Below are 26,214 nucleotides of genomic sequence, written 5' to 3' on the forward strand. Positions count from 1 at the left end.
TGGCAAGGTCTAACATACAGGGAAGGGAGGTTGATACTACAGTGCTTCATGGGTGCTAGAGAAGGCAAGATGTGCCATAAGGTTGAGGAAGAACTTCAAAGGGGTGGAGATATTAATTAGTCAGAGACAGAGGTCCAGAGAGGAGATCCTGTTTTTATGATCATCCTGGTTTGTCAGAGAAGGAATAAAACATTAAACCATAAGGAGGCAAGATGGCATAAAAAGAAGCTACCACTGGAGACAGCCAGGGCTGATTTAGAGATTATGCCACCCTTGGTACTCCTAGATGATAATGCTCTTATATAAATAAATATATATATATATATATATATATATATATATATATATATATATATATATATATATATATATATAAAATCTCGACCTTGTTTTTTTCAAAAACTACTAATAGAATGGACTATCCCAGAAAGCATGTCATCTGCTTAATAGGCAGGCCTACTTTTGGTGCAGAAACCCAAACAAGAAAAAGGACAATATTTAATGGTTCCTGAACTATAAAGAAACATTTGGCCTTTGAGTTATCATAATCTATACATTGTTGAGGCTCGCTGCTGCTTCCTCTAAACCACCTGCCTTAAGTGCTTGCCCACAAATGCCATTATGTAACTACAGCCCTTGAAACGCACACTGTGTAAATGGCATGCTGGCCCCAGTGCCGGGTTAAACTCTGTGGAGGCCCCTAGGCAATTGAATACATTGAAAGCTTGTGAGATACGTGAGCTGATAAATGTTTTTTCTTTCGTCAACAGTTTAAGAAAGCTTCATTGTAATTTTCTTTCAAGATTAAATCAATATTATTTATAATAATAATATGAATAGTTACATTGGTCCAAGCCAGACCAATGTAACTATATATGAAATATCCATAGCTGAAAAACTTCTTTAATGATTTTTTTTTCTAATTATGGAAAGATCAGTAAACACTATTTGTCAAAAGACAAATGGTTCTGCTGGTTGTCAGGTTCTCCAACTTCTGCACTTATTTCCCTCATCATACCCTCCATGCTCCTCTTCTGCACATTCACACTGCAGTCATATCCTTCATACTCCTCTCCTGCACATACTGCCCACTGTCATACCTTCCACACTCCTCTCCTGTACATATTACCCCCCGCCATACCCTCCACATTCCTCTCCTGCACATGTTACCCCCTGTCATACCTTCCACACTCCTCTTCTGCACCTACAACCCCCTTCACACCGTCTACACTTCTCTCTTGCACATACTGTCCTCTTCATGTTCCCCACACTTCTTTCCTGAACAAAGTTCCACCCATTATACCCTCTGCACTTCCCCCTGCACATACAGCCTGCTGTCATACCCTCTGCATGTTTTTAGCTGCACATAATATCCACTATCACACTTATTTCAGCACATAGTGCCTACTGTTATACACTCTGTATACCTCTCCTGCACATCATACTGTCTACTGTCATTCTCTTCACATTATTTTCCAGCATATATTGCCCCCTAAAGCTGGCCATAGACAGTTAGTTGTCCATTGACACAAATAAAGTCAATTGAAAGAAAAAAAGAAAACACCAGTGATTAGGAACCTTGACGTTCTTACATGTGGCAGCCAAAGTGCCAAAAATGTTGTTCTTCTTTTTAGACCAAACCTGAGATTAAAGCTTTATCTGTAATATACAGTAATAGGGTTTGACAAACTTCAAGCTGATAAGGAATAACATTATTACTGACATATGTCAGGTATAATGTAAAATGTTCTGTTATCCTATGCCTAAGGTTGGTTTCACACTGCTGTGGTTTGGCCCATGGTTTCTCTTAAGCTTCTATTAGATTGTGTGTTTCCTGAAAGCTCATCAAAAGTCCTTCATGCTACATGATTGGTACGCTCTCAGAAAACGCACCAAAAACATGCAATCTAATAGAATTGCGGGAAACTGCAGGCAACCCACACATAAAGCGTGAGTACACTGCGCTGCACCCGTGCTGTGGCCAAAAAATGCATGGCAGTGTGAAACTGCCCTACTTTAGAAGTTCAGTTGGTTGCAAATGTATGACCAAAAATTTAAAAAATGTGCATTAAGGTTTTTTTTATGACTGTAAATGCTATACTGCCCCTACATAAACCTCACCAGAGTAAGTATTCTAACTTTTATAGAGAATTCATTTAACAATGAATGGATCTTGTGGATTAAATGAATATTTAAAAAAAAAAACTAGGAGGGTTTGTGCTAGGAAGGTCAGATTGGGGGGGATTGGTGCTAGGAGAGGAGATGGGGGGTACAGGATTTGCGCTGGGGGGGACAAAGATTTATGCTGTTAGGGAGGGAATCTGCAGGGTGGGGTTTGGACTGGATGGAGGGGATGAGATTTTGAGTATATGAGTTGTGTCTTCATTTAATAAGGTATTGTGGCAAACAATGAGGATGTGCACTGATCCATTTGAGTTTATTGAAGTAAAGGAGAAGATTATTTCTGATTGGTGGTTATGAGTTACCACACTTTGCACATTACTCTTTGCTATATTAAGTAAGCCTGAGGTCATACAACTCGATTGACATGTGTGAAAGTGGTAAAACTGCACTTTAATGAATTCTGTCATCTTCTCCTCTAGTGACGAAGATTGTGTGCGCTGAACAGTGTGATGGCCGCTGCTATGGACCTTACGTTAGTAATTGCTGTCACCGGGAATGTGCTGGAGGCTGCTCTGGACCTAAAGACACTGACTGTTTTGTATGTTGCCTGTCATTTCACTTTCTACCCTCCACAACCCTTCTCACCCAATATTTAATATGCCTACTGATTCTCTATCTTCATGCATTTTGTCTCCAAACATAAATGCTCGTTTAGCTTTCATATATTTCTCCCATTGCAGCTTGTATTACCCATCAGCCTGCATTAGCCCTGGCAGATTTTCGAAGTTATACAAATAAGAAATTGAACATATCTATGTGCTAATGCATATGATTTATGGATTTCGCAAGAACACTTTGCAGATTTAAAAATTACCATTTTGGTTTGCCTCTAAATCCCCACCACCTGCTTCATAAAACATTTTTAGCATCTTTTAAAAAGTTGGTTTGCTCATGTTAAGTTAGATAAATCCATAATATAAAGGAAAAATCACAGTGAATTTCCCAGTGTTAAAATGCATTGTAAAGTTATATGTACTGAATTCACAGGTAACATGCAGGAAGCCCTAAGCCAATGACATTTGTGATGGTGTATACTGACAGCAGAGAGATTTGGTAGTAAAGCTGTGTGAAACCTGTCCTTAATAATTGGTGCAAGTACTGAAATGACTCAGCACAACACCTATGCAGAATAGGAAGAAGTATGGGATTTTTTTTAATCATACTCACCTAAGTGGATGCTGCATCTGTCCCCTGCTGGCTCTAAGGCTGAGAACCGAGCAATCAAACACCCCACTGATCGCTTGGTTCTCAGTGCTCTCTGAGCAGAGAGCTGGTGACTGTCAGTCACCGGCTCTCTTCTCTGCCCCCAAGCCTTGGGGGCTGGGCTGTGAAGGGGGCGGGAGTGACTGGCTCAGGCTCTCAGCGGCATGCTGAAAGACTGAGCTGGGTGCTGGTCCAGGCGGTGGATCCAGAACAATCTGCACGCTTGTGATCCACAGGAGAAGTACAGCCAAACAAGCTTTGGCTGTACGTCTCCTTTTTTTGTAGCTAGGCAGCACATTATATGGACTATTTCCAGGCTGTGTGTGTATATATATATATATATATATATATATATATATATATATATATATATATATATATATATATATATATATATATATATATATATATATATATATATTATATATATATATATATATATACACACATATACACACACACCATTGGAGACATTACCACCCCACTTTTCCATCTCATCCAGTCAGAGAATGCTTTGCATTAAATCAGAAAATACAAAGCTGAATGGCACATGTGCTAAGCGGCTGTGTTCAGAATGCAGGCCAGCCACTCAGAAAAGGACCTTGAAGCAAATGTAGATCACTAGAGTAGCCTTGTCTACTTAATTGATTTCTAGCTTTCAGTCCTTAGGGTGCCAAGCTGCTAGGGATTGGGGGGGGGGGGGGGGGTTGTGAGGTGCAGCAAAATCCTCAGCTACTTGTTGGGGATTTGAATTTTTAGAAAACCGGTGTGTTTCCTGTCTGTGCCTTAATGCGGCGTCCTCTCTCCTATCGGGCACAGGATGGAACAGGGGTGAAGCTTGAGGGGTCAAAGTCTTCCTCTCCTGAATGTTGTGTCTGTCCTCAGATTAAGACCCCTTTCACACTGGGGCGCTTTGCAGGCACTACAGCGCCAAAAATAGCACCTGCAAAGTGCCCTGAAACAGCCGCTGCTGTGTCTCCAATGTGAAAGCCCCAAAGGTTTTCACACTGGAGCGGTGCGCTGGCAGGACGATCAAAAATGTCCTGCTAGCAACATCTTTGGAGTGGTGGAGGAGCGGTGTATACACCACTCCTTCACCGCTCCTGCCCATTAAAATCAATGGGGCATTGCAGTTAAAACCGCCCCGCTAGAGGCCAAATAGTGCCGCTAAAACAATGGTAAAGAAATAGCATTGCTTTACGGCCGACGCCACCCCTGCCCCAGTGTGAAAGGGGCCTAAGAGTGGAGGGCACATGGGTGGATTCCTCCTGGCAGGACATGTGCCGGGGCAGAGGGACTGTGAAACGCCTGGACACATTGGTGTGGGCTAGGTGTGTGGGGAGGTGGTCTGGCATGGAGATTCAGCAGTCAGCTTCTCTGGGCCAGATAGGAATGAGCAGAGTGGCATTAAAGTTTGCTGTGATGGAGGGAAGTTGGCACAGGACACGGGTTGCACACCTTGGGACACTACAGAGGAAGATAACAGCAGAATTTTGGTCTACTATTGCATGGAGGCCCACTAGCTTCAAGCTACACCCCTGGTGTGGAAGTTTTAGTTTTCCTCACCTGCCAGCTGCTCATAGCCAATGAGGGGAAGCAGGGAATGCATAACCCCGCCTCCTCATTACACACTGACTTATAGTCACAAACAGTGGGGGGCCAGGGGCACCAAAATGCACCTTTGCCTGTGTAGATAAAAATCCCTGCACCTGCCCTGCTTCCAGAGGCATCAACCAGGTATGGTAACTATGTACATAGTTACATTGGTCAAAGCTGGACCAATGTAACCTTACCTGGAATTCATCTTTGAAGTCATATTGAAGTTAAAAAAAAAAAAAACAATCACACTCTCTCCTTCAGATTATGCTACCTTAAAACATTGAATCATTTATTTAAATTTATTTAAATAAATGATTAATTTATTTAAATTTAAAATCTGAAGCATCCATCTACCTGACCTGCATTTAACAACTCTTCTTCTCAGCTCTTCCAATTAGAAAATTCCAAATGACTTTGCAGTCAGTACTGTCATGACACCAAACAAATACTTCCTTATGTCAAGTTGGAAGACTAAATCTTCTTTTACTCACAGACATGTTTCACAAGTCACATTTCATTTCTTGCTTTTTAGAAATTTTGTAAAGGTTGCAGATCTGTTTTAGTAGGGGTACACAAACTTTACCAAAACACTCATTCTGACTTCTCAAATTAATGCAAAAAATAATGACACTATTCATCTTTCATTTAACGCACAACCAATTCGTATCCAGATAAGTGAAGTCAAATCAGTGAAAGATGAATTCTGAATGGTTGCTCTGGGTTACCATTGAAATGTATGTGCCCCCCACCCCGCTAGAGATTCACCCTCTCTTCTTGTCCTGTTTACCATTATCAGAGAAAGGGAAAGTCACAAATTTTGGGTTGTCCCTAGAAAAGTAATAGAGGGGAAATTTTCCAATGGGGACAGTAAGGCCGCGTACACACGGGCGGACTGTTCGTCCAACTTTGTCCGCTGAACAGTGTTTCAGCGGACAGTCCGCTCGTGTGTGGGCTTCAGCGGACAGTTTCAGCGGACAGTCTGACGAACAAAGTTTTTCGGAATTTCCGTAAGACTGTCCGCTGAAACTTGGTTTGAGCGGACAGTCCGCTCGTGTGTAGGCTTGTTCGGCAAACTAAGTCTCGCGCATGCTCAGAAAGAATTTACACGGCGAAGGTTGCATTGCAGTGTATGGGACGCCGAATTTCTCGTCCCGTCGTACGTGCCGTTCACGTCATCGCGCAAGTTTTCAGCGGACTGTTCGTTCGTCGTGTGTGGTCAAGTCCGTTCATGCTAATTTTGAACGGACTGTTTGTCAAACTGTTTGACGAACCTAGTTGGGCGGACAGTCTGCCTGTGTGTACGCGGCCTCAGGGTTATAACCCTCTCTTACTCTAAGAAAGTTCTGCCTATAGTTCTACTTTAACCACTTCAGCGCCAACGTTTTTACCTCCCTAAAGTGGTGTTTCCCCCCCCCCAAAAAAAAATGTTTAAAAAACATTTGAAAAAAAAAAGATTTAACTCACCTCTAAATGCCTGTTGCTAGGGGGTCCCTCGTAGTCTGCCTCCTTCAGTGCCCGGGCTAAGTGACATAACTTCCCCTCGGCGCAGGAAGCGCTCAGCTCTGCCCCCTCCCTCCTGTCAGTCATCTGGGACACGTGACAGGTCCCAGATGACTGCACGACCAATTGTGGCGCCGCTCGCGCATGCGCAGTGGGTGCCAGGCTGTGAAGCCACAGCCGGGTGCCTGCAGTAAGAATGCCAGCGCCACCGAGCGGAGCGGGGAACGAGTGGGGCTTCGTACCCCCCCATCACTGTACCCTGGTACAGGTAAGTGTCCGATTATTAAAAGTCAGCAGCTGCAGTATTTGTAGCTGCTGACTTTTTTTTTTTTAGGTGGCACTCCACTTTAATGACTGGGCCATTTTTACGGCACTGTGTTTAACTGACAATTGCGCAGTTGCGCGATGCTGTACCCGGATAAAAATGATATTCTTTTTTCCCACAAATAGAGCTTTCCTTTGGTTGTATTTGATGACCTCTGCGGTGTTAATTTTTTGCACTATAAACAAAAAAAAGCGTAAATTAAAAAAAAAAACAATATTTTTTACTTTCTGCTATAAAACACACCCAACAAAAATGTAAATAAATCAAATTTCTTCATCAATCTAGGCCAGTATGTGTTCTGCTATATATTTTTGGTAAAAAAAAATCCCAATAAATCCCAAAAATCCCAAAAGTTAAAGCATCTATAAACTATGGGATATTTTTATGGCATTTTTATTTTTTATTTTTTTTACTAGTAATGGTGGCGGGCAGTGATTTTTAGTGGTGCTGCGACATTGCGGTGGACAAATAGGACACCTAACTGACAATTCAGACACTTTTTTAGGAACCAGTGACATTATTACAGTGATCAGTGCTAAAAATATGCACTTACTCTACAAATCACACTAGCAGGGAAGGGGTTTAACATCAGGGGTGATCAAAGGGGTAAGTGTGTCCCTAGGAGGTGCTTGCTAACTGTTTGGGGGATGAATCGACTGGGTGAGCACAGAGATCCATGTTCCTGCTTAGCAGGAACAGAAGATCTTTGTATCCGCCCCTGTCAGAAAGGCAAACTACCTTGTTTACACCTTGATCACCATTCTGCCTCTCTGAGGAATGATCACGGGTGGCTGATTGGCTCCCCCTTTGTCCAATGGGCGTCTCCAGCGGCGAGCATGCCCACAGTATCTATTGCATGAAATATTGTACAGGTATGTCATTTTGCGCAATTGAGCCGCCCTGCTGTATATATGCGGTGGGCGGACCTTTAAGTGGTTAAAGCAGCAGTATGGCCATGGTAAGGAGACACTGCTGATTTATAAACTCCCCCCATGTTTAGTAAATAAAAGAGGGAGCCGGGGGGTGTGGCCAAGTCACACTGTGTGTGTCATACAGAGATGGTTTAGGAGCAAAAATGCTCCCCAGAGTAAGCAGCTTGCTCTGGGGGCATTGAGCGGGGGGGGGACTAGGAATGCTGGAGGGGGGAACCGAGAAGAGGAGGATTGGGGCTGTCTGTGCAAAACCACTGCACAGAGCAGGTAAGTATAACATACATCCTCTTTGGAGAAGAGACCCTTGAGAGGGGATATTATTTTCAATTTACAAATACAATACTGGTGACCCCACAATAGACATAACACCTTTTTGCAAAAGGAGTTTAACCACTTCCCACCCAGCCACTGCATATGTACAGCTGGGTGGGTTCTCTCTCCTTCTGAGTGGACATTCAGGAACGTCCCTCAGAAGGAGGGGGATTGCACGGGCGCGGGCACACGCAGTGGCGCGATCCCGATGTGCTTGTGTCACCTGGACACAGCGCACCTCGGATCAGCAGGAGGGCTCCGTGATTGACCCTCCTGATCACATGACGGCCATGTCCAGTCAAAGCCATCGTGATATAAACAGATAGCCAGTTGTTAGGCGATCGGCTCTCCTCTACTCACACATTAGTCGTGAGGAGAGGAGAATGGATCGCTGCAGCCGGCTGGTGATCAGTGTGCATGAGATGTTTTTTACAGCTTTTTACACACTGATCACCAGCATAGTAACACACAGTGTAAAACACAATGTCCCAAAACACATGTACCCAAAATACATGTCCCCACACACATGTCCCCAAAAACACCTGTGCCCCACATATGTCACAGTAAAATCACATGTCCCAATGATTGTCTGCACACATATGATCGTGATCACCTGCTCACATCTGTACATGTTAATTTGCGTACATCTATCCGTGATCACACGAACCAATTATTATACACTTACTGTAACAAGATTTTTTTTTTTACCAAAGACATGTAGCAGAATACATTTTGGCTTAAACTTATGACAAAATTTGATTTTATTAGATTTCTTTTAAGATAGAATAAAGAAAATATTGTTTTTTTTTTTTCAAATGTACGCTTATATCGCAAAAAAAAAAAAACGAGTTGTGAAGAAATACCATCAAAAGAAAGCTCTATTTGTGCAAACAAAATTATAAAAATTTAATTTGGGTACAGCATAGCATGACCACGCAATTGTCATTGAAAGTGCGAGAGCGCTGAAAGATGAAAATTGGCTTGGAGGGAAGGGGGCACTTTCACTTTCTGGTATTGATGTGCTTAATAAGACATGTAGCCTCTCATTAAACTTAGAAGAAAAGAGGTTTAACCTTAAACTGCGTAGAGAGCTCCTTACTGTAAGAACCCTTCCACAGGCGGTGGTTTCAGCGGGGAGCATCGACAGTTTCAAAAAACTATTAGATAAGCATCTGAACGACCGCAACATACAGGGATACACAGTGTAATACTGACATAAAATCACATATAATCCCACACATTGGTTGGACTTGATGGACTCATTGGGGCTGATTTACAAAAGGTTTGCGCCATGAGTTGCGGCGCACGCCGACACACAATGGCCATTTTTGTATTCACAAAGCATTTGCGCCGGTAACACAGAGCAATTCCCCATTTACTATTAGCATGCCGGCGCACGGGCGGCCACGATCTGTGCGCCGCTATAGACCTGGCGCACGGCATCTTCAACTCAGAATTAAAAGAAGCTGAAAGTGCCAATATTATGGGGGTGATGTGGGGTGATGTGAGGAAGTATAGATATAACTGTCCAAGTAACAAATATGCCCAAAATAGAACGGAAAATTAACTTTCTCTGAGCAAGCTTGCTGCGCCTGCAAATACACTTGGAACTGAGCTAGGTCAATTTATGCACTGCGCATGCGCAAGCGGCATTTGTGCCCGTTCAAGTGCTCTGGTTCACTGCGCCAGCAAAGTCTTAGTAAATGTCAAGCCACGTAGATTCATTTGCATAAGTTGAACAGGCACACCTCTCAACTTGACTTTTTTTTTTTTTTGCCTGGTTCACTTCTATGGGGTTTTTTTTTAAGGCTATTTGCACACAGGTCATGTTAGCATTAAGAAAAAAAAATGCGTGGGGGTCCCCCAAAATTCCATACCAGGCCCTTCAGGTCTGGTATGGATATTAAGGGAAACCCTGCACCCCCCAAAAAAAGGGTGTGGGGGTCCCCCTCAAAATCCATACCAGACCCTTCAGGTCTGGCATGGATTTTAAGGGGAACTCAGTGCCAAAATAAATGGTGCGGGGTTCTCCTTAAAATCCATCCAGACCTGCAGGGTCTGGTATGGATTTTGAGGGGGACCCCCAAGCCATTTTTTTTTTGGCGTGGGGTTCCCCTTAAAATCCATGCCAGACTTGAAGGGCCTGGTATGGATTTTGAGGGGAACCCCCTTGCCATTTTTTTGGGCATGGGGTTCCACTTAATATCCATACCAGACCTCAAGGGCCTGGTATGCTCCTGAAGGGGAACCCATGCCACTTTTTTTTTTAATTAAAGTCGCCTGGCCTAAGGGTGACTTAAAGTCGTGTTGTAAGTCGCCCCAAGTCGCGCTGTGATTCACACTCAAGTCGTGTTCAAGTTACCTCCCAAAGTCGCGCTGGATTTGTGTTGCCCTTGTGTGAATGGACTGTTAATGATACGGCGTGCGCTATTATCAATTATGTGTTGCGCTTATGTGTGCGTCGGTTCATATGCTCACTTGATAATTTATCTGGCGCACAAATGGAGGTATGAACCGGCGCAGCGCATTCATCTTAGTAAATCAGCCCCATTGTGTCTTTTTTCAACCTCACCTACTATGTTTGTTGTTTAAGAAAAAAAAACGTGAACCTTTACTAATGCTTTAATTACTGAACTCAGGAAAAGTTCACTTGACACAGTGAACACAATCTGCTCTTTTGGCAAATCAACCCTATTGTATAAATGTGTAAAATCTATTTAAGAAAGAAAAGAAAAGAGCTGCTCTTCCATAATCTGTAAATGGCCCTCCTGGCTATGACTATTCGGCATTCTGTGCACGTTACAACGCTTTACCAACTACCCACTCTCATATACAATCTGCCTCCAGATTATCATCACTTGGTAAATCTGAAACTCAGTCCGAAAACACACAAGGACGCTCTATTTTCAGACAAGATGTGCTATGATTATTTTATAAGCAGAGGGTTAGAGATGTTCTGACAGTGCTCAGGATCATACAGTGACAGGGAAAAAAACGAAATTGCTGTGTTAGCCAGTTCAGAATTTTTGATCGGACAGTTAGGGAATCCAAGCCAGCACATTATCGCTATATTTTTGCTTGTCCTTAAAACAAGGTATATTCCTTCACTTGATATTTGCATTCCCTACCTATATGTTTTCATTCCTGCTTGCTATAAAAAAAAGCAAAAAAAAAGCTAAGTGCCAAAGAAGAGAATAACCGCAAGCAAGGAGCAAAGTTTTACAGGCGTCTGTCTATACATTAACCTAACAAAGACTCTTCCATGGAGGGTGGGAGGGTGACGTCCCCCTGGAGACAGCAGACCTACTTTCTCTCTTGTAGAAATGATAACCTCCCCCTGTGCAGATTCAATAGGAATGAATGGCAGCCCTGCTCCCTAATTGGTAGTTTCGATTCCCCAGCTGGAATTTAAACGGGTGGCGTAGGAGAGCAGCGGGCCAACCCTCCGAAGTACAGATCATTAGGGTGTTCAGCGGAAATATAGGCAGCATCCGCTATTAACTGCTGTCACCAGCGCTACTTCTCAGCCTGCTGCTGTCAACTACTGTCATCAAAATATTTATTTTTTGCTGGCTGCTTTTTTATAAATGGAATAAATAGAACTTTTTAGAACATTTTCCATAAAGGACATTTGGCAGCAGTATAGCCTCCCTTCTCATTTCAATGCAAAGACTTTATGTTCCTTCTGTCATCCAAACCTGGGGGTGGCTGGGCTGGATCTTAAGTTTGCTGGGGACACAGACACGCTGGGGAATTGATAGGCATTAAGTATGATACAGCCAGAGAAATGAACTGGTAGACTTTTTTTTTTTTTAAACTTTAGTGAAAGTATTAAGCACATTTCTCAATGCATCTTGATGGCTGAAACAGTAAAAAATTACCATTCTCGACCTGTTTTCTCTTTTCAGGCCTGCCTGAAATTTAATGACAGCGGATCTTGTGTCACCCAGTGTCCGCAGCCCAATATATATAATCCAACTGCCTTTCAACTTGAGCAAAATCCTAAGGCCAAGTACACCTATGGAGCATTCTGTGTGAACAAATGTCCACGTAAGTTTATTAAAATGTTGTTATGGGAAAAGTGACTTTATAGTCTAAAGGTGCTGCTTAAAAAAAACAATTTGGAGTGAGCAATAGTGATCAAGTAGATTTTAGCATACTATGCCGCGTACACGCGGTCGGATTTTCCAAAGGAAAATGTTCGACGGGAGATTTGTGTCGGAAATTCTGACCGTGTGTAGGCTCCATTGGACATTTTCTATCGGAATTTCTGACACACAAAATTTGAGATCTGGATCTCAAATTTTCCAACAACAAAATCCGTTGTCGGAAATTCCAATCGTGTGTACACAATTCCGACGCACAAAGTTCCACACATCCTCGGAATCAAGCAGAAGAGCCGCACTGGCTATTGAACTGCATTTTTTTCGGCTTGTCGTACGTCACCGCGTTTTTGACTCTCAGAATTTCCGACAACATTGTGTGTATGCAAGACAAGTTTGAGCCAACATCCATTGGAAAAAAATCCCATGAATTTTGTTGTCAGAATGTCCGATTGTGTGTACGCAGCATAACACTTCAGTGTACTGGTGCTGAAGCACGGATATATCTGATTGGTGGCTTTAGCATTTCTTTTTGTATTATGTTTTTTTAAAAGAACATTAAGGATTCGGTCACACTAGAACGCGGTGCAGAAAACCTGCAATTCCTGCACTACATTCAAAGTGCACTGCCGTTGGGATCCGCATTGGGTGTCCGTGCAATATTAATGACACCCCAAGCGCAGGTTGCAAATGCAGTTCATTTGCCCGCAACGGATCGCATGGTACAAAAGTACCATGTGATACAGTTGTAATGCATTTTCAAAAGTAGTGCATGCACTACTTTTGATGCGGTACGATTTTGGCTAGATTCACACTTGTGAGGGTGGTTACCAACCACCTGCAGCCAAAATGCACTGGTCTTTCACATATGTCGGTTAAGGCTTTATGTACACGGAACATTGTTCAACCTCTCCTGAACGATTTAACTTGACAGCTAGAAACCAGCATATAAAAACGGCCGTTTAGGCACGCTTACATGCTGCGTTTAGCCCCGTTTGCTTCTAGAAGCGTTTGAAAAAATAGCCAAAAATGAAAAACTTCTGTAAACGAAACGCGGCTAATCACGAGTTACCACGCTTATCTGCGCTTGGCTTTTGAAATGCCTCTAAACACAGCTTCTGAATGCATTTTTTTGGTGTTCCAAAAAAAGCCTTTAAACGCAGCTGAGTAGAAATGACTATAAACATACCTGTTTAGATGTACCGATAAGATAACTTAGAGGAGAGTCCAAGAGTAGTTGAGAAAATGTCCAACTTTACCTAAATGTCCATTTACCAAAAGCAGTGTACAACAGCAGGCCTAACACCCGCCACTCCATACAGGAGACTGGAGGGTGTTAGGCCCTGCGCCTTTTTAAGGGCTTTTTCAAATGGGCAAACCGATCGGGTCCGCCTTTCAGTTTTTCAGGCGGACCCGATCGGTTTGCCCATTTGAAAAAGCCCTTAAAAAGGCGCAGGGACTTTTTACCTGTGTTTCCTGCAAGTACAACAGCCCTTACCGAACACATAGGCCTTCAACCTATGGAGGGGAGATCGCCGCACTAAAATTGCATCGTCAATGCAGCGATTTTTTTTCCATTTTTTCATTCAGCCCAGCTGGGTTCAACGGAAGAAAAGTAATGTGTACCCAGCATAAATTGTTCATTTTCATTGTTTTGGACTGTGTTTTGTTATGCGCAATCTTGTATTCCATGTCTTCTACACATTTGTATGTGGGAGAGCAGAGCTGTAGCATCAATGATAGAGAAATGTGTTCTTCCTTTTTTACCAGCCACGCTATGGAAATACGATGCATTTTGATGAAAGCTATAAACACTTATTTTCACCATTTCTAGATAACTTTGTTGTGGATGACAGTTCATGTGTGAGGGCTTGTCCCAGTAACAAGATGGAAGTAGAAGAAAATGGAATCAAAATGTGTAAGCCTTGTGCTGGAATCTGCCCGAAAGGTAAGCATGATGATATCTTCAGAGGGAGTTAGTTACTTTATACATTTCTAATGCAAGATTTGAATCAGTTGCCTTGGGGATTGGACCCAAGGGACATCAAACCACCGTGTGTTGTTCTGTTTTTTTTTATTTAATACGGATCATAGTCATGTCTTATGTAAGCTATCCTACATACAAGTAAATAAAGCATCATATGCAATGTGTGCCCCTTATATTCACACTCTTGTGGCCTGAAAACATCTACACATGTTGATCTCCAATGCAACTTAAAAGGAAACTCCATTTTTGTTGGCAAAAAAAAAAGCAAAAAATAAATAAAAAAAGTAATACAGTATATAACTGCTACATAAGCCATATTGTAATTGAATGTTAATAAAAATGGCTTTTCGTTTTCAATCTTCATCGCTGTAATTTTCTGTAAATGCAATAGGGAAATCCAGAGGTGTTTTCTACTCATATATCTAATTTCCTGCATGTGTGATTGGCTTACAGATTTTCTCAGAAATCATATAAATCTGATTTTGGACATCCCCTGCAACAAACATTTAATTTTTGGTGAAATACTCCCAAAGGGAAGTTACATCTAAAGGGATGCAGACACTGCCACGTTCCTCATTAGAACAATGCGAGTGCAGCATCTGATTGAGAATTACAGTGCCTTGCAAAAGTATTCACCCCCTTTGCTTTTTACCTATTTTGTTACATTACAGCCTTTAGTTTAATGTTTTTTTATCTGAATTATATGTGATGGATCAGAACACAATAGTCTCAGTTGGTGAAGTTAAATTTGAAAAATATATACATAAAACTATTTTTCAGAACTAAAAAACTGATAATTGGCATGTGCGTATGTATTCACCCCTTTTGTTATGAAGCCCATAAAAAGCTCTGGTGCAACCAATTACCTTCAGAAGTCACATAATTAGTGAAATGATGTCCACCTCTGTGCAATCATACTTTCAGGTTTCAGACTGCCTGAGATCTGGACACATTATTCAGACTGGACTATGGCTTCCCAGCAGGTTTGTTGGCTGCAGTTGGCTAAGCTGAGCATGTCTGTTATGCCGCATACACACACGATTGGACCAGAGTCCACCGGATAATTAGATTGTGTGTGGGCTTCGGCTGACTTTTTCTTCCCAAAAGTCCGGCAGACCTAGAAATAAGACTTGCTTCAAAATTGTCCGCCGGACTTGGCTTTTAGCGGACAATCCGACAAACTAAAACAGACTCTGATGTAAGGGAGAACTCTGGGGACTCTAAGGAATGCTCTGAAAACCCTAAATTTAAGGGGGAACACTGAGCACTCTGATGTATGGAGAGGACTCTGCTGTAAGCGGGAACACTGTAGTCTCCAGTGTAAACGGAAACTCTGATGTAAGGGGTGCTCTGAGAACCCTGATTTATCTTGGTGTGCTCACTCAGAGACAGGAGAGAGAAAGGGGGAGACTTCAGTCACAGACAGGGATGGATGGTGAGCTCACTCAGCCCTGGGCAGTCATCGCCTCTAATCCAGATATATCTGAGGCAGCTGGACTTCAAATTTCTGACCCCCACTATCCTTTTCTGAGGCACAGCGCCAGGGATTGGAGTGTGGGCAGACACAGTGGGGTAGGGGTGGGAGAAAGAGGTGCAGATTGAGCCCTCTCTCCTTTCCCGCCGGTGTGGGGGGTGGGGAAATTGTTAGTTTTGTTAGTGCTGGCTTTGGGCAGTGTAAAAAATAGTGTAATGTCACGTATACACGATCAGACTATCCGGCGGGACAATCCGGTGGACTTTGCAGCTGAGGTCCGCCAGACTTTCAAGCGAATGGCCTTGGCCACACACGATCACTCCAAAAGTCAGACGGATTTGAACGTGATGACGTAGAATAAGGAAGTTCATAGCCAGTAGCCAATAGCCAATAGCTGCCCTAGCGTCGGTTTTAGTCAGTCGGAATAGCACACTAGCACAATTGTCTGCTAAAAGCCGAATTTTAAAGCAAGTCTTATTTCTAGGTCCGCCGGACTTTTGGGAAGAAAAAGTCAGCCGAAGCCCACGCATGATCGAATTGTCTGGTGGACTCTGGTCTGCCGGATAGTCTGATCGTGTGTATGCGGCATAACAGACACGCACGGCTTAGCCAACTGCAGCCAGCTAACCTGCTGGGAAGCCATAGTCCAGTCTGAATAATGTGTCCGGGTTTCAAGCAGTCTGAAACCCAGATGCATGATTCCAAATCCAAACTGTCCAGGTGAATCACGGACAGGTGGCAACCCTAATCATGAACAAACCCTTTAATCATTCCCTACTTTGCCCAAAACTGAAGAAAGGGGGAGTTCAGCTTTAGCTAAGAGGAATTTCAGGCAAACAGTGAAATGCACAGTTGACGTAAATACATGCTTATTATTTTAACTGCATTGCAGTTTGAATAAAGCAATTTGATTTCAATGGGCAGGAGTGGTGAAGGAGCTGTGTATACGCTCCAAAGATTCTACTAGCAGGACTTTTTTTACCGTCCTGCCAACGCATTGCTCCAATGTGAAAGCCCTTCACACTGGAGACCCAGCAGCGGCTGTTTCAGGGCGCTTTGCAGGCAATATGTTTAGCGCTTTAGCACCTACAAAGTGCCCCAGTGTAAAAGGGGTCTAAGCTCTGGAGTAACTGCACTTGCAGAGTGCACAGTCTATTTGCCTTTAGTAAATCAATCCCATAATGTAGTATGTTAAAAGTACCTCCTTTAATAAAACAAATGCACTTACATAATAAAATACATCATCGCTTGTAGTGAAATTCACTTGCGGTCCACTGCACAGCATCCCCCGACTCCGCCCAACGCGTGTCATCACAGGCACGTGACTTTCTCAGGAGTCATGTATTGCAGCTTACCAATTCTTAGATGTTATGGCTGCATTCGTTTTCTTTTTTAGACTTTCTTTCTTATATTTTCGTCTAGTGGTTTGGCCAGTAAGTCTGTTATTTTTCACAAGCTCTCCAGCAGAATGTATCAGTTTACATGGATGAGACAAACCAGCTAACACTGGCAGGGGGGATTAAAATGGCCAGCTTTTATTCATGTAAAACTTTTATCCTAAAAGTGAACTGCAGTAACTGATTATAAAGTGTGAACAGGAGTTTAGCTTTAATTTGTTTGTGCATCTAGATTGACAATTCTGCTGTCTGTTGTGCCTCATGTGCTCATTCCTCCAGAGCTTTGTCTAACTAATACAGGAGGTGTGTTACTGACCAGATCACCAGGTGAAAACAGAGGGGAAAAAAGCCCAAATAGAAAATGAATACAGCCACCCCATCTAATGATTGGTAGGCTGCAATATAATACACTTTTGGGGTTTGGGTTTAATACCACTTTAAGACTGAGGATTGATCTGACGAGCGTTTTAGCGAAGAGGCGCAGAGAATAATAAGTTGATAGAATGGAAGATGGTAGGGTGAAATAACAGGTTGATTCAGAGTTTGTGCAATAATTCACAAATTTCTATTTCTACCAATATGGGTAATATATAATATATTTTATTTATTTATTTTATTTTTGATCACAACAAGACATCCGAATAAATTTACAAGCCATAATAGTATAAACCTGCTATAGGAGATGCAGATAACTGACAGACAGGCAGATATTTGTGATTTTATCAGGAATAAAATATCCATCTCTCTACAGACAGAAATGACACCCCGGGGAGATGTAAATTGCAACCTACTTAGTTGGAATGTGCTGTTTAGGCATTGAAATTCATGAAAACTTATAGCAAGCGCGGGATAATGTTAGTGATCTGGAAGCCAATTGTCCACAGACGGCAAAGTTTAACCTGTTTTCTGCCTTAGTGCTTCAAAATGTGCTTACAGGAGGGATTTCAATTAGTATGATGCTGTACCTTGCTGTTACGAAAGCAAGCTGCATATGATTGGAATATTCTAGGTACCTCTATTATTGCACAATAGCTTTTGGCATATTCTTAGTGTCAAAATATGTTGTGATAGTTTTTCACACTATCTGGGCAAATTAAACTGAGCATGTGATGAAGAAATGTCTAAGCCGAGATTACCTTCAGCGAAAACCGCACATAAAAATGAACAGTAGATCCAAAGATACAGAAAGAGGAAGATATTGGGGTTGGTTTACTGAAAATCTGGTGCAGCTGTGCACAGAAACCAATCAGCTTTACCTTTGCAGGGAGACAAAGAGGAAGTAAACCCATCAGGGTTTACTTCCTCCTTAAATCCCCCTTCTGATCTTCACTATTGGCCCCAATTTGATGGGCAGCATCTTTGACCAATAAGGAGGTTCAGAAACCTTTATATGAAATGTCACAGTTTTATGTTTAGTTAACTGAATAAATCTCGGATCTACTTCTAATTAATATTATTATTATTATTGGTACTTATATAGTGCCATCAATGTATGTATCATTGCTTTACATATATACTATACACTCACATCAGTCCCTTCCCTCAAGAAGCTTACAATCTAGGGTCCCTAACTCATATTCATCCATACACATACTAGGGCCAAGTTAGATAGGAGCCAATTAACCTACCAGCATATCTTTTGAGTGTGGGAGGAAACCGGTGTACCATGAGGAAACCCATGCAGGCACAGAAAGAACATGCAAACTCCAGGCAGGTAGCATCGTGGTTGGGATCCGACATGTAGTTTCCACTAAGGATTATGTCTGGTTATATGGTCTTTTGTTATAATGCTAAACTTGTAGGCATACAGTGGGTAAAGAAAATAATCACATTTTGTTGTTTTCCAGCCTGAAATACAAAAGACAGGCACATTTTTTAGTTTTATCCAGCTGTATTTACTTATAACATCCAATTGAAAGATATAACACCAACATGTCAGAAAAAAAATGATCAAAAACAGAATCACCGACTTGGAAAAAGGATCACCCCCTTCCTAAAAATAACTTGTAAACTCAATCAGGGGTAGCTAAACACCTTCTCAATGGCAGACAAAACCATCTGATTCTTAAATGTGATCAGCTATAGTCATTTTGATTAGCTCAGCATGAAAAGAGCTTTCCTGAAGCATTTCAGTCCCTGTTAGGGCCACGGACACAAACAATCAACTATGGGTGGCAAGGCACTGTGAAAAGATCTCGGGGATAAAGTTGTGGACAGGCAAAGTCAGGAGATAGGTACAAAAATAAAAAATAAAAGGCTTTATCAATGCCTAGAAGCACAGTGAAGTCTAATATTAAGAAGTATAAGGTATTTGGTACAACACAAACCCTCCCTGGATCAAGATGTCGCTCCAAATTGGATTAAAGAGCCAGGAGAGAACTGGTCAGAGTCTACCAAGAGACTTACAGCAACACTGGAACAGTTGCAGAAATTCATGACAAAGAGTGGTGATTGTGTGCATGTGACAACAATATCACAAATTCTCTACAAATTCTCCACATATGTGGCTTGTATGGGAGGATTGCAAGAAAAAAGTCACTCCTCAAGTAAGGCCACATGCAGTCACGACTGAATTTTGCCAAAACACACCTTGAAGATTCTGAGGCCACATGGAAAAAGGTGTTATGGTTAGTTGAGATTACAATGTTATTATTTGGCCTCAACACCAAACTATATGTCTGGCAGAAATCCAATACAGCTCACCCTCCAAATAGCATCATTCCTACTGTAAAGCATGGAGGTGGTAATATCCTGTTATGGGGTTGTTTCTCTGCAGCAGGGACTGGAGCACTTGTCAGGATAGAATGTAAAATCTATGGGGCACAATACCGGCAAATTCTTGAGGAAAATCTGCAGCCTTATGCCAGAAATTTGTCAATGGGAGGAAGGTTTACCTTCCAACATGACAATGACCCAAAGCATGCAGCAAAAATGACCACACAGTGGTTGAAGGAGAAAAAGGTGAATATCCTTGCATGGCCTAGTCAGAACCCAGACTTTAACCCCATTGAAAATCTGTGGAATGACTTTAATACTGCAGTCCACAAATGATCACAATCAAATTTAACTGAACTTGAGCTTTTCTGCAAAGAAGAGTGGGCAAATATTGCAAAGTCTAAGTGTGTAAAGTTAGTAGAGACATATCCCAACCAACTAAAGGCTGTAATTAAATCAAAACAAAATACTGACATAAAGGGGTGATCCTTTTTCCAACTCATTAATTCTGTTTTTGAATGTTTATTTTTATTTTTTTCTGACGTGTTAGTGTTTTATCTTTCACTCGGATGTTATAAGTTGCACTAGTTAATCCAGCTGGATAAAATAAAACTGTTTTAAATGGGGGTGATTCTTTTTTATACCCACTGTATGTTAAATTGGACGTTTTTGTCCCAGTTTGCAGATTTTTGTTGAAAACGCACTGGAGTCACTGTACTGGGGGAAGACAGAATCATTGGAATTTGGATTGCAAAGCCCATTCAATAGATTCTGATTGAGAAGGTTAAAGTGCCATAGTCCATCTCAGGAGCAAGCAAGAGAGGATGGCTATGTGGGACAGTGGGACCATGGAGAATGAATGTAGCCACCCTCTAACAAGAAGTCAGATCACAGTAGTAAAAAAAAAGAAAGAATGTGGACATTTGGAGGTGGCTGAGAGCAATAAAAGGTGCTTTTGACCTAAGAATACATACTTGAATAGAATTTTCTCTTTAAACCAGAGTTTATTATCACTTTAACCACTTGCAGACCGCCCACTGGCCGCTCTGTTCCAGATCACGTACCTAGTACGCGATTTACGCGCCAGGGCAGAGAGCCACCCTGGCTGTGCTGCGATTGGCTGCAGCACCCACCAATCAGCGGCTGCCAGCATCATTTGTACAGTGACAGTGCATATTTTTAGCACTGATCACTGTATTGGTGTCAATGGTTCCCAAAAAAGTGTCAATATATTGTCCACCACAATATATCGCAGTCCTGCTATTAATCGCTGATCATCGCCATTACAAGTAAAAAAAGAAAAAAAAATCCATAAATCCATCCCCTAGTTTGTAGAAGCTATAACGTTTGCGCAAACCGATCAATGTACGCCGACTGGGATTTGTTTTACTAAACATATGTAGCAGAATACATATTGGCCTAAATTGATGAAGAAATTTGATTGTTTACATTTTTTATTGGATGCATTTTATAGCAGAAAAAATGTTTTTTTTTGTTTTTTTTCAAAATTGTCAGTCTTTTTTTGTTTATAGTGTGAAAAATAAAAACCGCAGAGGTGATAAAATACCAAGAAAGCTCTATTTGTGGAGGAAAAAAAGGACATACATTTTAACTGGGTACAATGCCGCATAAAAAAAAGGACATACATTTTAACTAGGTACAATGCCGCATAAAAAAAGGACATACATTTTAACTAGGTACAATGCCGCATAAAAAAAGGACATACATTTTAACTGGGTACAATGCCGCATGTCTGCCCAATTGTCAGTTAAAGTAACGCAGTGCCGTATCACAAAAAATGGACTGGTCGTGAAAGGGGGTAAACCTTCCAGAACTGAAGTGGTTAAGCATAGACATTTGTGAGTGGGTACTCATGGTGCAGCGGCAGTAACACACTTAGATGCGGTTGAAAGAACTTGTCATAGTAAAACAGTTCACAACAAGCCCAGTGGAAGGAAGCACAATCAGGAACACTCACAGATGACAGCATGTAAGGGAGCAGGTCACAGCCAAGCTGACAGCGTCTCACTTGAGTGGAGGAATGCCGCTGGCTGGTCAAAGCTAAAGTAAGGAAGTTTCCAGGAAGATGGGTGGATCCTTTTCCTTTACTTTTCCTACTCGTCTGGAACCTTTCCTTACTACTAATACTGTCTCTAAGGGCTCTTTCACACTGAGTAACACCAGGCATCTGCGGTAAAGCGGCGCTAAAAATCTGCGCTTTGCCGTCCTTTTTGCAGTGCTTTTTGGCTGCTAGCGGGGCACTTTAACCCCTGCTAACGGCTGAAAAAAAGGGTTAAAAGCACCCACAAAACTCCGGTGCAGCCACGCTTTGCCAGCGTTTCGGCAGGACTGCTCATTGATTTCAAGTGAGCACCAAATGTATGCATTGAAGTATGCATGTATGCATTGATTTCAGTGGGCAGGGGCACTGTATGAGTGGTGTATACACTGCTCCTTACAGTGCCTCAAAGATGCTGCTTGCAGGACTCGAGCTTCCTGCCAGCGCACTGCTCCAGTGTGAAAGCCCTTGGGCTGTCACATTGGAATGAAAGAAGAGGCTCTTTGCAGGTGCTATTTTTAGCATTATAGCGCCTGTAAAGTGCCTCAGTGTGAAAGGGGTCTAACTTGTCTCTACACTAGTCACACGCTAAATGCATGCTAAACCCAGGAGCCAGGGTCTTAAAAAAAACTCTGCTAGAGCCAAGATGGCTGCCAGAGTCACATGGGCTGTCAGCATCCAACCGAATCACTGCCCCAGTGACCCAGGAAACCATAGAGGAACCATATTATGTTGCTCCTGACTTCCTTTACACCTACACTGTCGCTGCAGTTGAGCGCCACCTGTAGTGGAGAAAATAGACTGCACCTGCCTACACATTGATGGCTCCCCAGTGCCCTCTTCCCAGTAGAATAATACCGGAATAGATTTTTTATTTACAAGTCATTGTAAGGAAGCTGGTGTAGCAACAGAGAACGTGAAAGCTTTACCTACCGCACACAGCTTTCTCACTGAGCAACTTGGGGGGTGTTGGGTTTACATCACACAGCCATTCTTTTATAGCTAGCCTCAAATTGCAATTGCATTTAGTTCACTGGGGGAGGTTGTTTTGCAAGATTTTGGAGAACAAACAAACGTCCAATTTTAAGGGAAAATCAGAGGTGCCAAAATGTGCAAAAACTGTGACAGGTTTACTTTCTATCATTTATATTATGCTGTGTCATTCCATTTCTCTTTCTAGTGTGCGATGGAATTGGGACAGTGTCCCTAAAAACCTCTCAGACTGTGGATTCCAGCAATATTGACAAGTTTATAAACTGCACCAAGATTAATGGAAATCTCCTTTTCCTGGTGACTGGCATTGAAGGGTAAGTGCAAGATAAGAGTGGCAGAATTGCAAAGCTGAAATAGTATACAATAAGTGAGATTCCAACTCCTCCTAAGCTTTCAGACACATTTTCCTTTTGAGCTGTTATTTTCACTGCGGGCCGAATTTATCTTCACCAGCTCTGCACATAGAATTCACTGAGAGCCCTATGGGTGAAGTACTGATTTTGTATGCAAAGGCATCTGGAGTGAGCACCAAATGGAAAGTAATAAAATATGTCCTCTAGTCTTTTGTCAAAGGCTCGTGCACTTAAAACATGGGACTTATTGCTCAGCATTTTATCTGTATGACATTATATACCCTATATACTGTGCCAGGTGGGCTTTGTTTAACATACTGTGAAGAGAAGGCATCTTAAAGCAGATCTAAACCCATCGATTTAACTGTTTCCCAAAACAGTATACATTGAAGGCATGCCGTGAAAGAGAACTATCACAGTTGCTTGTGTTCGCAACCAAACTGTCACCCATCAAATGGTTGGTGTCATAATTGATCACATGTGCGGCACCATGACAGCTGAAGATCAGAGGCTAAAATTATAACGTCCTACACTTTAACCCTTTTACTGCCAGTGATTTAAAACTTACAGCGGCCAGCTCGGAAAGTTTTAGGTCGCTGACATTCCCATTTTTTGCTACAAGCCCCCCCTACCAGCCAACCACTCCCGTGGGTGCTAAACTATATATAACAATAGTTAAAAATAGTGGAAAAAGTTCATGGGAGTCTCCCTTCCTGAACTCTGGTGCAGACAGAAGTGTATTACTTGAATCCCAAGGCACCATAGGCTGAAGGAAGATGGGGGCAAGAGGCTCCAGACACACAAGAACAAACTACAATGAAGAAAAACAAGTCTGTAAAAAAAAAAAAAACGAGCTGAAGGGCTGGGCACGAAGGACGGCAGGAAGGTTTCGTTGACAGCATGGTGGCGGCTGCCCACAGTGCCCAGCAGAAGGGATAGGAAGGTGAGGAGGGTGGCGTGGGAAAGCGGTCCGGCTTCTCTGTGGTGACGATAAAAGGAATCAACCCATGAGGAGGCTTCCTGCCGCCCTTCATGTTTTTTTTTTACAGACTTGTTTTTCTTCGTTGTGGTTTGTTCTTGTGTTTCTGGAGCCTCTCACCCCCACCTTCCCTCAGCCGGTACATACCACCCTTCCAAAGACCTTCCAAAGGAGGAGCGGCCATTACCCGTCACCGTGCTGTGCGCCCTGGATGAATCCTCCGGATTCGTTGTTGGAGATACCTCTGGCTGTTTTTCCACGTTCCTATGGTCTTTGGTGGGCCTTCCTGGTCAGAGATTGAGATCCGTCTTTCCACATGCTCCAGGTGTTACCAACAGGAGAACCATAAGCGCATTCGACCCACTGCCGTATGGTACGTGTGTCCATCACCGCTGGTAAACGTATCCTATCATGTGCCTATAGTGTCTTGGGATTCAAGTGATACACTTCTGTCTGCACCAGAGTTCAGGAAGGGAGACTCCCATGAACTTTTTCCACTATTTTTAACTATTGTTATATATATAGTTTTAGCACCCATGGGAGTGGTCGATTTTGTTTTCCACAAAATTTTTGGTCATTGTTTCACATTTATATGTATGGTTTTCACTTCATTGTCATGTATATATGCATGGCCTTACCTTTATAAGCACTACACATTTATATTTCACATGTTTGACTGAGTGTTAGCAGCTTTATTTTTCACTTATTCCAGGTTTAGCGAAAGTATCCCCCCCCTTTTTTCCTCACAACTGTGTTTATTAGGCTGTGTGGGGAGCTGCTGACTGCGCAGAGAGCTGTAAATAGCTGTCACTGAACGGCGGCTGCACAAAATCAATGAGAGCCGCAGCAGGAATTAAAAAATCCTGTCTTTACAATTCACACCGACCTGTGTGAATGTAGCACTATGTTTCAGTTTGGGAATGAATAGGAGTCTCTGTATAGAGCACTTTGTACTCATTCATTGAGTCCTCATTCCCTTTCTCTGCAGCCACTAGACATGTGCGATTCGTTTTGTACGAATCTCAAATTCGTACGAATTTCTCTAAATTCGTACGTTCGGGAGGATTCGAAATACGAATTGCCATGCGTCCGAATTCTGTACGAAATACAAACTTTTGCTTACGAATCCAAAGGAGGAAGTCAGCACAGCACAGGGATGGTGGAAGCCCCTCATCTAACGAAAATTCGTATTTCGGATAGGAAATTCTTCAACGGAATTTCGTGTTTAGGATAAAAACCAAACTTCCATCAGCATCGACTGTCATATTGAGGTATATTTTTGCCGTTAAATTCATCGTAACGAACGTTCGTACAAGTTAACGAACCTAACGACAATTCGTATTTCATACGAATTGAAACTGAATTTCGGACACTAAATATGAAGTACGAATTAATTTTAATACGAACCATAACGGAACAGAACGAAACAAATGTATTGACGTCGCCCATGTCTAGCAGCCACACCAGAAAAAGGAAGTGAGGACGCAGAAAAAAAAAGTAAAAATTTTTTAATAATTGTAAATAAAAATAAATTAAAAAAAGCTTAGTAAGGTCTCGTTCACATGGAGCATACTACAACATATGCCTGTATGAAGCGGTGTTTACCTGCAGTGTTGCACAGGTGTTCCTTGCACACCCATGCAGGCAGTACTATTGATGTCAATTAGGAACCCATGGCCCCCCCATTGGTGACATTTTAGTATGCCCTAAATGAATGAGGTCTTAGTAGGAAACAAATTTAGCAAATGATGTTGTATTTATGTGCACTAATAATGATTTTAGTGTGTTTTTAGTGAAAATAGTTATTTGATAAACATTTGCACAGCCTTAGAGGGGCCGAAAATATATAATAAAATATATAGTAAAATATATAGTAGCACTTTTATTCTATTACTCTACTGGTCATGTGCTTTCAGAAAATGTATAGTTTGGAGGGTCTTTTACAAACCCTGAAAGCTGTGAATGAAAAATTATTACCTGAAGATTTTTAGACTAAGTTGCTTAAATTGCTTTATTACAGTTTAGAAAACCTTTATGTTTCAGTGTTTCACAAAAAGGCGCAATTTAAAATGTTCAAATATTTGTTATTTACCTTAATA

The 26,214-nt window shown here is 42.0% G+C and overlaps 1 protein-coding gene across 2 annotated transcripts in view; it reads left to right on the top strand.

Annotated features, from left to right (window-relative positions):
• The window catches only part of ERBB4 (erb-b2 receptor tyrosine kinase 4), a 1,370,666-nt gene that overhangs the window by 891,821 nt on the left and 452,631 nt on the right, over positions 1-26,214 (top strand). For both annotated transcript variants that reach the window (XM_077448341.1, XM_077448342.1), the window contains exons 6-9: positions 2,604-2,722; positions 11,964-12,105; positions 13,993-14,106; positions 22,971-23,097. In XM_077448341.1, the coding sequence (XP_077304467.1) occupies positions 2,604-2,722; positions 11,964-12,105; positions 13,993-14,106; positions 22,971-23,097 (502 nt within the window). The remainder of the gene's footprint in view (positions 1-2,603; positions 2,723-11,963; positions 12,106-13,992; positions 14,107-22,970; positions 23,098-26,214) is intronic.

This window comes from Lithobates pipiens, unplaced genomic scaffold (genome assembly GCF_037356315.1).
Source record: "Lithobates pipiens isolate NorthernLeopardFrog02 unplaced genomic scaffold, aLitPip1_a1.2 Scaffold_22, whole genome shotgun sequence".
NCBI classification, from domain to species: Eukaryota; Metazoa; Chordata; class Amphibia; order Anura; family Ranidae; genus Lithobates; species Lithobates pipiens.